The sequence below is a fragment of the Pongo abelii genome, chromosome 5, assembly GCF_028885655.2.
Source record: "Pongo abelii isolate AG06213 chromosome 5, NHGRI_mPonAbe1-v2.0_pri, whole genome shotgun sequence".
Classification (NCBI taxonomy): Eukaryota; Metazoa; Chordata; class Mammalia; order Primates; family Hominidae; genus Pongo; species Pongo abelii.
In genome coordinates, this window is record NC_071990.2 from 124,634,132 (window position 1) to 124,652,863 (window position 18,732).

Here is an 18,732-nt window from a genome sequence, read left to right on the forward strand (position 1 = left end):
TCCCGGGTTCAAGCGATTCTCCTGCCTCAGCCTCCCAAGTAGGTGGAACTACAGGTGCACACCACCATGCCTGGCTAATTTTTTGTATTTTAGTAGAGACAGGGTTTCACCATGTAGGCCAGGGTGGTCTCGATCTCCTGACCTCATGATCTGCCCAACTCAGCCTCCCAAAGTGCTGGGATTACAGGCGTGAGCCACTACGCCCGGCCATATACTCTTTTTAAAAAGAGCATTGTAAGGGATATAGAAGTCATCATATAAAGATAAATGTTCAATATATCAGAAAGACACAAAATTGATATAAACTTACGTATAACATGAAATAGCATCTGATATAAAAATTGATTAAACTACAGGGATAAACTGATAATTTCTCATCATAGGAGGAGATGTCGATATAGTTTATTCAGTTATTGATACTTCAAATATACAAAAAGTCAAAGAAGATACAGGGTAATTAAAAAGACAATTAAGCTTGATTTAATGGCTATAGAATTGTGCTTTCAACCATTAGCAAAGACACAATCTTCTCAATCATATATACAGTATTTACTGAAACTAATATGTTAGTTCACAAGATAAACACTGAACACATTTCAAAGAAAATACTTTTCCTGTGATTACTGCACATTTAAATTGGAGTTTGGTTAAATAAGAATAACGTCAGTAATTCTCATAGGTTTAGAAATTAAAAAATATACTCTATAAATAAAATCTATATAATACACTAGTTAAAATTAATTATAATGGAAATTAAATATGCTTAACATTGAATTGTAATGAAAATACTACATATAAAAATTTGTGGGATGCTGCTGAAATAGTGCTTAAAGGAAAATTTATAGCTGTTACGTACATATGTAAAAGTAGAAAGGAAATAGATTAATAAAATAAGCATACATATTTGATATTTATAAAGGAAACAGAAAAACCTCAAATAAATGGGAAGCATTGCAAATGTCCATCAAGTGTAGAACTGATTAAATGTGTATGTTCACAAAGTAATATACTATATATGACAGTGAAAATAAGTAAAATATAACTACTCAAAAATACTGATAAATCTGAGAAGCATAACATTAAGTAAAACATTTCAGTAAAACATTAATCTGAGAAGCATAACATTAAGTAAAACAATGTGCTACACACACAGAGAGATGAGAGACCAATACATGTCATAAAATTAGAAAAAAGTAATCCAGGGAATCATAAAAATGAAACTCATTGTAGTAGTTACTTCTCATAGAAATCAAGGGTTGGAATAGTGAAGTCACAGTATTTGTATTATCCAGTTTTCAAATATATGTTACATTGTATGTATCAGAAACTACATAATAAACTATTTTTAAAGAACAAAATAGACTGGAATAATTTGTATTAGTAAGAAGGATAGGAAATTCAAATTTTTGATATTAATTTGTATATAAATGAAAGTTATGAAAAAAATTATGATCTCTCTCCCAAAACTTTATTTTCCAATAAATTATTTTAGAAATGGGATGGTCTTTTTTTCTTTCTGTTTTTGATTTCAATATATAATCAATCTTACTTGGTGAAACAATGTAAAAAAAAAAGCCATAAATACAGTTATATATTTACAGCAATGGATTTTTTTTTCACAAACAATATTAACAAAGTAGTAAAAGAGACTTAATAGTCATTTTAGTTTCAGCAATTCAGTTTATTTTTTGGAAACATTTAGATCTAATTTTAGACAAATGAATTCAAAACATAATTGGGCATGAATAACATTATTCAAACTCATTTTGTAAAGTTAAGCAAACAATGTTTAAAGACTTGTTCTGTAACTACATCTGAATTAGACTATTAAATTTTCTTGTGCAGTGCTAGATATGGGACTGGCATATGTTGTAAAGCAATAAAATTGATTCATTTATTTAAAAGTTAAAATATTGATATGTCATCATTAATTGATTGCATATTATTTTTATCAACAACTTAGTCTGAGATAACATAAATTACATGATTTTTGAGGTGAACTTACTCTGAAGTAGCTTTTAGGTTGAATTTGGTTATGCTAGAAAGTATCATTAATTTAATTATGTAAAAAAGGAAAGTAAAGATGCTACCAACATAAAATGAAGCATATTCTGTTGTAAGAATTTCTGTGTTTAAAAAGATTAGTTCTTTTCTGCCACTGAATTATCATTTTATAATTTACGTATTAATAGTAACATTATTATTTGACAAATTGAAATATTACTTCAAATGGGAATGACATACTTATTGGGAGATTCTATTTTTCTGAAATTACTGAAAATTTTCAATTTGGGAAAATATAATCAATAAAAATAGGTTATACTTTTATTTATTCATCATTATATATATTATAATGACAAATATGATGCTTTAGTTATGGTTAATTATAGTCATTAAAAGAATCTTTACTAGATATTCATTTCAGAGTTTTCTTTTCAGACATAAGATACACTAAACATGTAAATTCAGAAAAAGAATATCAACTTTTATATCTATGAAATCTGTATTTAATTTTATCTTATGCTTAAATTTCAGACTAATTTTCAAAATGCTTAATTCTGACATCTAAAATATCTATTATACTCTAATATTGAAAGAACTACCTTATTTACTTAGCATATTTATAAACGAAGGAAAAAATGCAGAACCAAAGTACTAGATCAGAATATTAAAAGTTAGAAAGCTTTTGAAAAATCTCAAAAGTAAGATAGAAAGAAAGTTGTTTAAAAACATGGAAATCCTAACTACTTTTCTAACAGGCTTGGTTGAAACTTCATTATAAAGTAATAAACTTCTAGAAAAGACTAAATTTATTATGATGGAGATGTCAAAGTTAAATTTATCTTGGACTAATATCAAAATTGTATCTCAAAGATTATAATGATCTCAAAACTTGGTGCATTCAGGTAATTTTGATGAAGTGCTAATGGCAAAAATGCTCCCCTATTCAAGAAAAAGAAATTACAGGAAACATGGCAAAGTTAAACCTCCACATACAGTAATCTCAAGAAATGTTCCTAGTACACTATTTCATTTGAAATACTCATTTTGAGGATCTAACCAACCTAGCTTTATTTAAATGTTGACTCCCAGACTATAGCAACAAAATAACTATGCACACCTATAAAATCTTTTTCTTTGATATACCAACAACCATTGGGATAAATAGCTCGCCAGGGCCACCCCCCTGTCAAGAGCCTTATGACTCGTCTGGTTGAAAAACCTTCCCTCTGCATTGTTTGCCTTTTAAGAATGTATTTTATCATCCCTTGGTTTTATTTCACATTTTGCCTTTGGGCAAGTTCCTGGAAAATAATATTTTAGGACGTATTTTTGCTTTTTTAGAGAAAAAGTTTTCAAAAAATTTAAAATGTTAATATCAGGAATAGATTGTGGTGTTATTTAAATTTTAAGAATGTGGGATTTTTTTGCTTTTAATTTTTAAGATAATAAGTACTAAATATAATACAATCTCACACATCCTCCTCCCAATGTTTTCCTCCAAACTCCATGAAAAGCACATTATTTATCATATATTTACCATATCTACAAAAATAAAGATAACAGAATAAAAATCAAATGAGTATTTAGAAATTAGAAAGCAAGAGGCTGGGAGCAAGATGGCTATCTAGATTCAGCTAATATGAGCTTCTTCCATGGAAAGAAACAAAGGTATCAAGTAGATAGTCAGACTTTGAACAGATGGTCTAAGAGATTACACTGGAATTCAACAGAGAAGTGATAGGAAGCACCAAAAGCAAAGAAGGAAAAGAAAGTGTAGCAGTCTGTCTGGCTGTGATGGGCTGGCAGCCAGGAGAAGCTCTGGAACATGGGGAAAGTGTAAGTAAGTGTTTCCCAGGGCTCCACATTTCAGCCACAGACTAACAATACTAGATATGGGAGCGTTTCTCAACTCTTGCAGGCCTCAAGACTAACATGGAGAGCTGCCTGAAGATTATGCAAAGGCATCGCTCCAAAGAAGAAACTCATATTGAGCCCCACAGGCTTCTGAGCCCTGAGCAGCTATAGCATGTCATCATTCTGAGAGCTCAGCTCCAAAAGGACTGTGTCCTGCCCTGGAGTCAACGCCGCCACTGCCACCACAATGTCAAGGAGGGAGAAGGAAGGCCTGGCACTTTCATGTGCCCTGAAGACAAATTCCACTGTTGCTGCTGAAGGTTGCTGCATGACCAAGGTGCAAGAAAACTACGTGACCCTAGTTGCTTGCCTATGTCACTCTATTGAGAGTGGTCCCATCATCCTTAGTGGCAGGCCCACAGCTGTCACCAGTCTGATGGCACAGCCCCAAAGGACTGTGTTCTGCCCTGGGGCTTACATTCCCATGGCCACTAAGGAGGGAGAGGGGCCACTAAGGAGGGAGAGGGAAGGCTGGCCATTTTCAGACACCCAACGTCAAAGCCAAAAGTACCCTGTCCAAACCAACAACACATATACATCTTTAGGAAAAAGTCCTCTCCTATTAAAGCAAATCCATAAAATTGGAGGAAACAACTGTTGCACCAGATGCATAGATAGCAACATAAGGATACAGAAAACAAAACAAGAAAATATGATACCTACAAAGAAATACAATAATTATCTAGCAATAGATCCCAATGGAAAAGAAAACACAAAATCCCACAAAAAAATTCAAAATACTGCTTTTATTCAGTGAGATACAAGAGAATTCTGAAAAACAATACAGAGAAGTCAGAAAAACAATTTAGGATATGAATCAGAAATTTAAAAAAGAGATAGCTATTTTAAAATAGAACCAAATTGAAATTCTGAAACTGAGGAATTTATTGATAAAATACAAAACACATTGGAAACATTTATCAATAGGCTAAATCAAGTAAAAGAAAGAATCTCAGAACTTGAAAACATGTCTTTGGAAATAATCCAGTAAGTCAAAAATAAAGAAAAATAACTTAATGATGAGCAATTTTTTTGTTACAGTTAGGATGACATAAAGTGACAGAATATTGAAATTATCAATGTCCCCAAGATCAAAGAGGGTTGGAAAGGGTTAGAAAACCTATTTAATGAAATAATGGATGAAAACACCTCAAACCTAGCATGACACTTGGACATCCAGTCACAGGAGAAAACTAACAGGAATTTATAGAACATTTCGTCAACAACTACAGAACATACAAGTTTCTCCAGTTAGAAAGAAAACTAACAGAAAGCAATAGCATCAACATCAACAAAAAGGACACCCATGCAAAAACCCCATCCAAAGGTCACCAACAACAAAGATCAAAGTTAGATAAATCCACGAAGATGAAAAAAAGCCAGTGCAAAAATGCTGAAAATTCCAAAAACTAGAATGCCTCTTCTCCTCCAAAGGATCACAACTCCTCGCCAGCAAGGGAACAAAACTGGACAGAAAATGAGTTTGACAAATTGACAGAAGCAGGCTTCAGAAGGTGGGTAATAACAATTCTTCCAAGCTAAAGGAGCATGTTCTGACCAAATGCAAGGAAGCTAAGAGCCTTGAGAAAAGATTACAGGAACTGCTAACTAGAATAACCAGTTTAGAGAAGAACACAAATGACTGATGGAGCTGAAAAACACAGCACGAGAATTTCCTGAAGCATACACAAGTATCAATAGCTGAACTGATCAAGCAGAAGAAAAGATATCAGAGATTAAAGATCAACCTAATGAAATAAAGTGTGAATTCAAGATTAGAGAAAAAAAGAATAAAAAAGAATCAACAAAGCCTCCAAGAAACATAGGACTATGTGAACAGACCAAACCTATGTTTAACTGGGGTACTTGAAAGTGATGGGGAGAATGGAACCAAGTTGGAAAACACACTTCATGATATTATCCAGGAGAACTTCCCCAACCTAGCAAAACAGGCCAACTTTCAAATTCAGGAAATACAGAGAACACCATAAAGATACTCCTCAAGAAGAGTAACTCGAAGACACATAGCCATCAGATTCACCAAGGTTGAAATTAAGGAAAAAATGTTAAGGGCAGCCAGAGAGAAAGGTCAGGTCACCCACAAAGGGAAGCCCATCAGACTAACAGCAGATCTCTCTGCAGAAACCCTATAAGCCATAAGAGAGTGGGGGCCAATATTCAACATTCTTAAAGAAAACAATTTTCAACCCAGAATTGCATATCCAACCAAACTAAGCTTCATAAGCGAAGGAGAAATAAAATCCTTTACAGACAAGCAAATGCTGAGGGATTTTGTCACCACCAGGCCTGCCTTACAAGGGCTTCTGAAGGAAGCACTAAATATGGAAAAGAAAAACTGGTACCAGCCACTGCAAAAACATACCAAAATATGAAGACTATCAACACTATGAAGAAACTGCATCAACTAATGTGCAAAATAGCCAGCTAGCATCATAATGACAGGATCAAATTCACACATAACAATATTAACCTTAAATGTAAATGGGCTAAATGCCCCAATTAGAAAACACAGACTGGTAAATTGGATAGAGTCAAGACTCATCAGTGTGCTGTATTCAGGAGACACGTCACACATGCAAAGATACACATAGGCTCAAAATAAAGGGATGGAGGAAGATTTATCAAGCAAATGGAAAGAAAAAAAAACAGGGGTAGCAAATACTAGTCTCTGATAAAATAGACTTTAAATCAACAAAGATGAAAAGAGACAAAGGAGGGCATTACATAATGGTAAAGGGATCAATGCAACAAGAAGCGCTAACTATCTTAAATATATAATGCACCCCAATACAGGAGCACCCAGATTGATAAAGCAAGTTCTTAGAGAACTACAAAGAGACTTAGACTCCCACACAATAATAGTGGGAGACTTGAACATCCCACTTTCAATACTAGACAGAACAAGACAGAACATTAACAAGGATATTCAGGACTTGAACTCAGCTCTGACCCAAGCGGACCTAATAGACATCTACAGAACTCTCCACTCAAAATATACATTCTTCTCAGCACCACATAACACTTATTCCAAAATTGACCACATAGTTGGAAGTAAAGCACTCCTCAGCAAATGCAAAAGAATGGAAATCGTAACAGTCACTCAGATCACAGTGCAATCAAATTGTAACTCAGGATTAAGAAACTCACTCAAAACCACAAAACTACATGGAAACTGAACAACCTGCTCCTGAATGACTACTGGGTACATAAAGAATTGAAGGCAGAAATAAATGAGTTCTTTGACACCAGTGAGAACAAAGACAGAATGTACTAGAATCTCTGGGACACAGATAAAGCAGTGTTTAGACGGAAATTTATAGCACTAAATGCCCACACGAGAAAGCGGGAATGATTCAAAATTGACACACTAACGTCACAATTAAAATAACTAGAGAAACAAGAGCAAACAAATTCAAAATCTAGCAGAAGACAAGAAATAACCAAGATCTGAGGAGAACTGAAGGAGATAGAGACACGAAAATCCCCTCAAAAAATCAATGAACCTAGGAGCTGTTTTTTGAAATGATTAACAAAATAGACCACTAGCCAGACTAATAGAGAAGAAAAGAAAGAAGAATCAAATAGACACAATAAAAAATGATAAAGGGGATATCACCACTGATTCCACAGAATTGCAAACTACCATCAGAGAATACTACAAACACTTCTATGCAAATAAACTATAAAATCTAGAAGAAATGGATACATTCCAGGACACATACACCCTCCCAAGACCAAACCAGGAAGAAGTTAAATCCCTGAATAGACCAATAAAACGTTCTGAAATTGAGGCGCTAATTAATAGCCTATCAACCAAAAGAAAAAAAAAAAAAGCCCAGGAGCAGATGGATTCACAACCAAGTTCTAGCAGAGGTACAGAGAGGAGTTAGTACCATACCTTCTGAAACTATTCCAAACAATAGAATAAGAAGGACTCTTCCCTAAGTCATTTTATGAGGCCAGCATCATCCTGATACCAAAATCTGGCAGAGATACAACAGAAAAAAAAAAAAAAGAAAATTTCAGGCCAATATCCCTGATGAACATTGATGCAAAAGTCCTCAATAAAATACTGACAAACCGAATCCAGCAGCACATCAAAAAGTTTATCCACCACGATCAAGTTGGCTTCATCCCTGGGGTACAAGGTTGGTTCTACACGTGCAAATTAATAAACATAATGCATCACATAAACAGAACCAATGACAAAAACCACATGATTATCTCAATAGATGCAGAAAAGTCCTTCAATTAAATTCAACACTCCTTCATGCTAAAAACACTCAATAAACTAGGTATTGATGGAATGTATCTCAAAATAATAAGAGCTATTTATGACAGACCCACAGCCAATAGCATACTGAATGGGCAAAAGCTGGAAGCATTCTCTTTGAAAACTGGCACAAGACAAGTATGTCCTCTCTCACCACACCTATTTAACATAGTGTTGGAAGTTCTGACCAGGGCAATTAGGCAAGAGAAAGAAATAAAGTGTATTTTAAAAGGAAGAGAGGAAGTCAAATTGTCACTGTTTGCAGATGATATGACTGCATATTTAGAAAACCCCATTGTCTCAGCCCAAAAACTCCTTTAGCTAATAAGCAACTTCAGCAAAGTCTCAGGATACAAAATCAATTTGCAAAAATCACAAGAATTCCTATACACCAATAATAGACAAGCAGAGATTCAAATCATGAGTGAACTCCCATTCACAATTGCTACAAAGGGAATAAAATATATAGGAATACAACTAACAAGGAATGTGAAGGACCTCTTCAAGGAGAACTACAAACCATTGCTTAAGAAAATAAGAGAGGAAACAAACAAATGGAAAAGCATTCCATGATCATGGAGGGGAAGAATCAATATCGTTAAAATGACCCTACTACCTAAAGTAATTTATAGATTCAATGCTATTCCGGCCAAGCTACCATAGACTTTCTTCACAGAATTAGAAAAAACTACTTTAGATTTCATATGGAACCAGAAAAGAGCCTGTATAGTCAAGACAATCCTAAGCAAAAGGAACAAAGCTGGAGGCATCATGCTACCTGACCTCAAACTATACTACAAAGCTACAGTAAACAAAACAGCATGATACTGGTACCAAAACAGATATATAGACCAATGGAACAGAACAAAGGCCACAGAAATAACACCACACATCTACAACCATCTGATCTTTGACAGACCTGACAAAAACAAACAATGGGGAAAGGATTCTCTATTTAATAAACAGTGTTGGGAAAACTGGCTAGTCATATGCAGAAAACTGAAACTGGACCCCTTCCTTATGCCTTATACAAAAAATTAACTCAAGATGGATTAAAGACTGAAATAAAATTAAACAAAAGATCAATAAAATTGTGCATTGAAATAATAAAATCAAAACAGCCAGCTAGCCTAAGCAGGAATATAAGAAATAAGATCCAAATAAACTCAGAGGAAAAAGGAGACAGTATAACAGATACCACAGAAATACAAAAGATCAAGCTGGGCACAGTGGCTCAAGCCTGTAATCCCAGCACTTTGGGAGGCTGAGGCGGGTGGATCACCTGAGGTCAGGAGTTCGAGACCAGACTGGCCAGCATGGTGGGACCCCGTCTCTACTGAAAATACAAAAATTAGCCAGGTGTGGTGGTGGGCACCTGTAATCCCAGCTACTCCAGAGGCTGAGGCAGGAGAATTGCTTGAACCCAGGAGGCGGAGTCTGCAGTGAGCTGAGATCACGCCACTGCCAGCCTGGGTGATAGAGCAAGACTCCATCTCAAAAAAAATAAAAATAAAAATCAGAGACTCATATGCACAACCACATGCTAATTAACTGGAAAAAATATTGGATACTGATAAACTCCTGAAAACATAAAACTCACCAAGATCGAATCAAGAAGAAATAGGACCTGAACAGACCAACTGTATCAAAATTTAGTCAGTAATAAAAAAATCTCTCATCAAAGAAAATTCCAGGACTGGATGGATTTGCAGTCAAATTCTATGAAACATAGAAAGAAAAACTTAATACCAGTTTTAAAACTATTCCAAGAAATTAATGAGGCGAGAACCCTCCATAACTCAATCTACAAGGTCAGCATTACCCTGATACCAAAACCACACAAGGACACACAAAGAAATAAAACTCCCAACCAATATCTCTGTTGAATATAGATTCAAAAACCCTCAACGAAATACTAGCAAAATGAATCCGACATCATTTTGAAAAGATAATACACCATGACCAAGTAGGATTCATCCCAGGGATGCAAGGATGGCTCAACATGTGCAAATCAATAAACCTGATACATCACATCAACAGAATGAAGGACAACCCATTTGAAAAGTGGACAAAGGTACAGACATCTCGCAAAAGAATACATACAATCAGCCAACAAACATATGAAAACATACTGAGCATTATTAATTATGACAGAAATTAAAACCATAATGAGATACTATCTTACACCAGTCAGAATGGCTATTATTAAAAAGTCAAAAAAAAAAAAAAAAAGATGTTGACGAGGATGTGGAGAAAAGGAAGGCTTATACACTGTTGGCTGGAATGTAAATTGGTTCAATTCCTATGGAAAACGTTACGGAGATTTCTCAAAGAACTAAATTAGAACTAACATTTGACCCAGTAATCCCACTACTGCATATCTACCCAAAGGAAAATAAATAATTATATTAAAAAGATACCTGTACTTCTATGTTTATTGTAGCACTATTCACAACAGCAAAGTCATGGAATCAACCTAAGTGCCCATTAAGGGATAATTAGATAAAGAACATGTAGTATTTATACACCACAGAATACTATGAAGCCATAAAAAAGAGTAAAATCATGTATTTTGCAGCAACATGGATGGAATTGAAGCCCATCATCATACGTGAAATAACTGAAACAGAAAATCAAATTTATCATGCATTATCACTTACAAGTGGGAGCTAAACAATGTGTACACATGGACATAAAGATGGAAATAATAGACATGATGACTTCAAAAGGGGGAAGAATAGAATGTCCTAGCCAGAACAATCAAAACAAGAGAAAGAAATAAATAGAATGTCCTAGCCAGCACAATGAAACAGGAGAAAGAAATAAAAGACATCCACATTGGAAAATAATTCAAACTATCCCACTTTGCTGATGATATGATCTTATATCTAGAAAAACCTAAGGACTCCACCAAAAAAACTTCTAGATTGGATAAATAAATTTAGTAAAGTTACAGAATACAAAATCAACATAAAAATGAGTAGCATTTCCATACACCAATAATGAACTAGCTGAAGAAGAAATCAAGAAGGTAACTGCATTTATAACAGCTATAAGAAAAATACCTAGGAATGAATCTAATCAAGAAAGAGAAAGACCTCTACAAGGAAAACTACAAACACTGATTAAAGAAATTGAAGAGAACACAAACAAAAGACATGACATGCTGATGGCTGTAAAAGTTGGAGGACCTGGTCCCTGCTAGACAAGAGGTGCAGGCACTAGACTGGAGTTAGGGGAAGAGAGTGATGGCCACAAAGCATAGCTATTTCAGGAAGCTCCTTTAGTTAGAGAAACAAATGAACGAAAAAAATGTCTGAGCCCCAAAACCCACTCCTACCACCACCACTAGCAAAACATACATATACATAATGCTGTAAAAGGATTCAGAAAAAGAATGATACTTGTTTAGTTTCAAATATATATAGTATGCTCTTCTTTATAAATACCTAAGACAGTTCTTTGATGATTGCTCCTAAAAAAGCATAATAAAAACAATAATGTGTGCTATAGAGAAAATAAGCTTCATATACTCAGAAAACCACCTTATTAAACACAATCATTCCATGATGTCTCTGATCATTTATTTTAATATGGTCCATAGAAATGATATATTTTAAATGATATATTTTTCTTTCTCATATCTTTCCCTTTTCAGTTACTGCTCATAATCTTACTCTTACTACTGCTACTGCTATTACTATGAAGTTAGGTGTCCCAATAATTCCTTGACTTTTTACTTCCTTCTAGGAGGAAGTAAACCATAGCTTTCTGTGGCACATTCTAAAATATTTTGGCCTTAAATATTCTCTACCTGACAGTTTCACCCTAAATGTGCTTACTTCCCACTTCTTTCCAACACTACACCTCAACTTCAACCAATACTTCTGATGCTATCTTTCTTTGTCAGCCATTTCTATCCTTTTCTCCAGCTATCCAAATCCTAACCATTCTTCAAGGCAAAAATCTTGGCATTACCTCCTTATGTAGTCAGCTCTCATTACCTTTGGCTGTAGGGGAATGGTGTGGAATAGGGCAGCTTCCAAGGGCCTTTCCTTTTATCTATGCATTTTGCCCTTGCCATAAGTGGGACAATTTTGTGTCCTTACAATATCTTTCCTTTTTTTAAATTTCTGAAGCAAGTCTATGATCACTTGTAATCAAAGACCTTTGAATGACATGTGGTATCATATTTTAATGGTTCATTTTTATTGTCTTCAATATTACCATTAGGTACAGTAGGACCTTCTCTATCCAATGCTGTAGCCACTGACTACATGGCGCTTTGGGAAATTGAAATGTGACTAGCATAAGATAAAATGTAGTGTAAGTGTAAAATACACATAAGATTTCAAGATCTCAATACAAAAAAAAAATGTAGGGATAAATACTTTTCTATATTGATTATATATTGAAATAACATTTGTATAAAATAAGTTACATAAAATAAAGTATTACTAAAATTATTTTCACTTGTTTCTTTTTGTCTTTTAATGTGTCAACTAGAAAATTAAAATTACATATTGAAATTAAAATTACATATATGTCACATTTTATATTTGTATTGGGTGATACTTATTTAGAATATTTTTCATAAATATGGAAATAAAAAAGGATAAATTGTTATTTCCTTGAATCTTAGGAACTTGTAAGAATATTTACAGTTATATCCTGTATACATAGAATTTCTATCTGTACCTGGATCCTGATATTCTAGAGAATCTATTCTGGGAGCTGTGGTTTATACTATAGGAGATACATCCATTCCTAACTATGCTGTTTTTCTTAGATACACAATTATATTTAGGTTTCTTAGATATACAATTATATTACTATTTAGGTTTACAATTAAATTATAGCTATACAATTGAATTACAATTTAGGTTTCTTAGATATACAATTTTATTTAGGTTAACGAACATTAGAAAACAGCAGCAAAAGCATCATTGTTCGACCATATGTGGTCTTTAACAAATTTCTAGTGATTGACAGTTTAAGGCAGATGCAGAATTATTTTATTTCACTTGAATTTAATCACTGAAAATATTTATTTATTTAAATGCAAGTCATTTTTATTTTCAGGCTTGAGAAAATAATAAGGTATTTCTGTTACAAGTTGTAATTTCAAATAACATAGTTCTTTTTTAGGTTTCAACATAAGTAACAATAAAAGCCAATAAATTCCTGTCAGAGGATTTAGTTTAGAATAAACTACACTGAACACTTCAAAAATAAAAATATTTTATGAATTTCATCTTAAAATTGATACTATGTATCAAAGAGAACTTGTCATTAATACAAACTGTACTTACTTGATACTCTTGCAGGTTTTTCTGCTAAAAAGAGAAAATAAATAAGTTTTGTTTAACTGAGATAAAATGCAAGGAAATTACAAATCAGTGGACTTTATAAAAATATGTAATTATTTTGTTTCTTGCTTATTATTTAAGAATCAATGAAGAAATACAGTCATCTATTGCCTGCCAACATGTCTTTGTTTTGTTATAATTTTTAATTTTTTTAAATTTTTATTCAGAGATGGGGTCTCAGTTGCCCAAGATGACATGAAGTGGTACAATCACAGCCACAGCTCACTGCAGCCTCAAATTCCTGTGCTCAAGCAATCCTCCCTCCTCTGCCTCCCAAGTAGCTGGTATTACAGGTGTGAGTTACTATGCCTGGCTGGTTCTTTGAATATCTTGATTAATCTATTTTATCTAAGAAAATATGTCAGCTATCAAAAAAGCTATTCATCAAAGTGTCACAAAATATTTATGCTTTTTAAATACTCTTACTGAAATCAAGATCTTTGTTAAATTAAGAGTTTGGCTCAACTATTATTATACTTAGCTTAAATAAAATTACTTTGCATTATGTAACAGCTAAATATTTTCTTTAAAATTCCCAGACTTTATAAAATATATCATTTAGAATTATTTTTCTTTCAAAGATAGATAAAATAAGTAATTACCAGACTATAAAGTACATCTTAAAAAACAACATGCAAAGTAAGTTTACTTTTTCATAATAATTTATTTATTCCAATGAGAGGTTATTATTCTTCAAAGAAATGTGCTTTCCTATTAAGCTGTGTGTAGGACAAAATAACTAAGGTGAAATTATTGTCCCAAACACTAGAGCAGACATTCTAATTTCTTGAAAAAGACTAGTAACAGTTCCATTCTAACATTAGTCTCATTTAAAGAGCCAGACTAGAAAATATGATTTTTAAGCAACCTGTATTACATGGTTTATTTTGAGATTTGTAGAGTTTCTAACATAAACCTAAGGATTAAAATTTTATAAAAATTAGGTTATTCCTATTTAAAAAAACATTTTCAGCTTGGATACATGTTTTCAGTATTATTAGAGTACTATGATTCATGCATAAAATTATGAAATAAATAATTTGGAAAACTATTTCACTAAGACTAACATGTTATTATTTTTTTCTTTAAAAATACTAGCATTGGTTAGGAAGACAGAAATTTAGGGGAAAAATGGACTTTCACTGATATAAATGAAGGAATGAATAAGAATATGCCTGCTCTCAATTATCTCTGAGTTGGACTTGTAATTTCATACGTAATCATTTTTCTCCACTGTTTTCACAAGATGAAGACTTTATAACGATGGATTCACAGAACAGAGTGAGAAGTCTGAATCAGAAGTCTGAATCCCTTGTACAGCTGAGTTACAGAGGTTTCCTCAAATCATCTATCTAATAGATCACTCCCTTGGGGGCAATATGGGATATACTCTATCCTTGGGCTGCTGTGATCGGCAGAAAACTTTCTCTTGTATTTGCAGCAGCATAATAGAATACTGAAGTACGAATAGATGGCCTTAACCGTTATAGTGTTTGGAAACATACAAACTTGGAGCCAAATCTTGTCTGTACCATATAAATACTCTTGAGATGTTAGATTTTATGTTATTGCACTTATCTCATCTTTAAACTGGGCATGATAATTGGGCTTTACTAAGAATTAAGTAAACTAATAATAGGAAAAGGTATAACCATACATTTTCTAATTAATTCATTTTTTCTCATCCTTCTGGCTGATTATCTCAAAGGATATTAAACAATATTTAAAAGAATGTTTCAGTATAAAAATTGTGCCCCTATATTATTCTACAAATGTAATTTGCCCTTCTATTGAAAGTTTTACCTCTTAATATTAGTGATAATTATGAATACATTAATTTTTTTGTGTAAAAGTTATGTCTAGATATGTCTAGTCATTTCAGGGATACACATTTCAGTGAGCAGTAAAAGGGAGTCAGCGAAAAACAAAGCTTTTTCTCTGCCTACTAGAGATTTATGTATTTGCTAAGAATGAAAATAGTTGTCTTAGTTATGTTTACCTAGCACCTTAGAATTTAAAGCACTTTTTAAAAGTAATTGAATTTGCCTAAAATTATGTTGCCAAGGCTACATAATTTAGTATAAACCTTATTTATAGTTTTATGATAATATCAGCAAAATAGATCATTCTCTTTTTAAGAAAAAAATGTCTGCATTGTGCATGCTGGCATTTGCCTATTTTGTGTCTAGGTTGAATAAATTTAAAGGTCTAATTTATAAGCAATAAAAAATATATTCATGATCTTAACTATACGTTATTTAGTGATAGATAAAAATAAATCCCAGTAATATTTATTTTTACTACCATATTACTTTTGACATTATTCATGCTAAAAAAGTCTTTGTAATTGATAATTTTTTCTTCTGATGTGTAACAGAATAATTGTTCATGTTAATGTTGCTAATAGTTCTGATTTCTTCATGTTTTCTTATTTTCTATTGAAATGTAAGCTTTCTGCTAGATTTTCTACCTGTCCACTTCCTCTGCTATTAAGAGAAGTTTGTATCTTCTAGATTTCTTTGTTCCAAAATAATTTAATATTAATATTAAGCAACAACATAATTCAGATATTTTCATACAAACATAGTAGTTATGTAATTCAAGATTACCTTTTGTCACATTGTGTAATTGAAGTCTTTCTTTTCTTGTTGAGACTGTTAATAAGGAAAATGTAAATTAAAATATAAATTTTTAAAGTAAATTTCCATAAAAATTTTGTCTCACATCAACGCTAAGCTTTAAAGAATGAGGATAATTTAAGTGTTATCAATATTTTCTCAAGTTGGTTTTCAAAAATTTTTCTATCCAACTGGTACCTAACAAAAATAAATGTTAGCACTAGACATTGTTTTATAAACAGAGGTATAATATGAATGTAGGAACAAAATTAACTAGAATCTATGAAAAATGGGTCATTCTGATTAACTGGATTTGGAGATAAACAAAAAAGAGTTATTTTGTTATTGACAATAATTCTGATATGTCTAAGAATGCTTTCCTACTGCTCCAATAAACTATTTCTTTGATAATTAAGACCTTTGTAAGCTTTATGATAATTATACTCAAATCAGTAATTGTCATCTTATATGGTATAGTTTGCTAAATAAATAAACCCAATGTTAAGAAAAACGGCAGCATTGTGATTCAGTTTATGCTTTGCTCATCAATGGCAGAACAAATTGATGCTTATTTGCATGGGTTGGCTTACCATCCATTGCTTCTTTGACACTGCTGTTACTACACAACCATTTTTATTGTGTTTTTTACTTACCATATTTCTTCTTTTACTCAGGCTAGCACTCATCACATACATTTAGAAAAGTTTTTTTTTCATATGATATAAATACATTTTGACTTAAAATATTTTAGCTTCAGGGCTTTGCATTCTATTTTTCATTCTTTTAAAAAATTACCTTTTTCTTCTTTAAGAGGCTTCATGTCTGCTTTTTCTGTATAGAAGAAACAGTAACAGGGTAATTTATTTATTTATTTATTTATTTTTAATTATACTTTAAGTTCTGGGATACATGTGCAAACATGCAGGTTTGTTACACAGGTATACATTGTCATGGTGGTTTGCTGCACCCATCAACCCATCATCTACATTAGGTATTTTTCCTAATGCTATCCCTCCCCTTAACCCCCACCCCCAGAGAGGCCCCAGTGTGTGATGTTCCCATCCCTGTGCTCATATGTTCTCATTGCTCAGCTCCCACTTTTGAGTGAGAACATGCAGTGTTTGGTTTTCTGTTCTGGTGTTAGTTTGCTGAGAATGATGGTTTCCAGCTTCATCCATGTCCCTGCAAAGGACATGAACTCATTCTTTTTTATGGCTTCATAGTATTCCATGGTGTATATGTGCCACATTTTCTTTATGCAGTCTATCATTGATGGGCATATGGGTTGGTTCCAAGTCTCGGTCACATGCTATTTCTGGTTCTAGATCCTTGAGGAATCACCACACTGTCTTCCGCAATGGTTGAACTAATTCCCACCAACATTGTAAAAGCATTCCTATTTCTCCACATCATCTCCAGCATCTGTTGTTTCCTGACTTTTTAATGATTGTCATTCTAACTGGTGTGAGATGGTATCTCATTGTGGTTTTGATTTGCATTTCTCTAGTGACTGGTGATGATGAGCTTTTTAAAATATGTTTGCCTTCTTCTGAGAAGTGTCTGTTCATATCCTTTATCCACTTTTTGATGGGGTTGTGTGTTTTTTTTTTCTTGTAAGTTTGTCTAAGTTCCTTTAATATTCTGGATATTATCCCTTTGTCATATAAATAGGTTACAAAAATTTTCTCCCATTCTGTAGGTTGCCTGTTCACTCTGATGATAGTTCCTTTGCTGTGCAGAAGCTCTTTATTTTAATCTGATCCCATTTGTCAATTTTGGCTTTCATTGCAAATGCTTTAGGTGTTTTAGTCACGAAGTCTTTGTCCATGTCTATGTCCTGAATGGTATTCCCTAGGTTTTCTTTTAGGGTTTTTATGGTTTTAGGTCTTACATTTAAATCTTTTTCTTTTCTTTTCTTTCTTTTTTTTTTAGACAGAGTCTCACTCTGGCACCAAGCTAGAGTGCAGTGGCATGATCTTGGCTCACTGCAACCTCTGCCTCTCAGGTTCAAGTGATTCTCCTGCCTCAGCCTCCCAAGTAGCTGGACCACCGGCGTGTGCCACCATGCCAGGCTAATTTTTGTATTTTTAGTAGAGACAGAGTTTCACCATGTTGGCCAGGGTGGTCTCAATCTCTTGACCTCATGATCCGCCCACCTCAGCCTCCCAAAGTGCTGGGATTACAGGCATGAACAACCACGCCCAGCACGTTTAAATCTTTAATCCATCTTGAGTTAATTTTTGTATAAGGCATAAGGAAGGTGTCCAGTTTCTGTTTTCTGCATATGGCAAGCCAATTTTCCCAACACCATTTATTAAATAGTGAATCCTCACTTTCCCCATTGCTTGTTTTTGTCAGGTTTGTCAAAGATCAGATGGTTGTAGATGTGTGGTGTTATTTCTGAGGCCTCTGTTCTGTTCCTTTGGTCTATATTTCTGTTTTGGTACCAGTACCATGCTGTTTTGGTTACTGTAGCTTTGTAGTGTAGTTTGAAGTCAGGTAGTGTGATGCCTCCAGCTTTGATCTGTTTGCG

General features: G+C 33.4%; 1 protein-coding gene across 1 annotated transcript in view; it reads right to left on the minus strand.

Annotated features, from left to right (window-relative positions):
• TRDN (triadin) overlaps positions 1-18,732 on the minus strand; it is a 428,350-nt gene that overhangs the window by 35,152 nt on the left and 374,466 nt on the right. Inside the window, 3 exon segments of the mRNA NM_001372516.1 lie at positions 13,525-13,548; positions 16,191-16,235; positions 16,995-17,030. Of these exon segments, the coding sequence (NP_001359445.1) occupies positions 13,525-13,548; positions 16,191-16,235; positions 16,995-17,030 (105 nt within the window).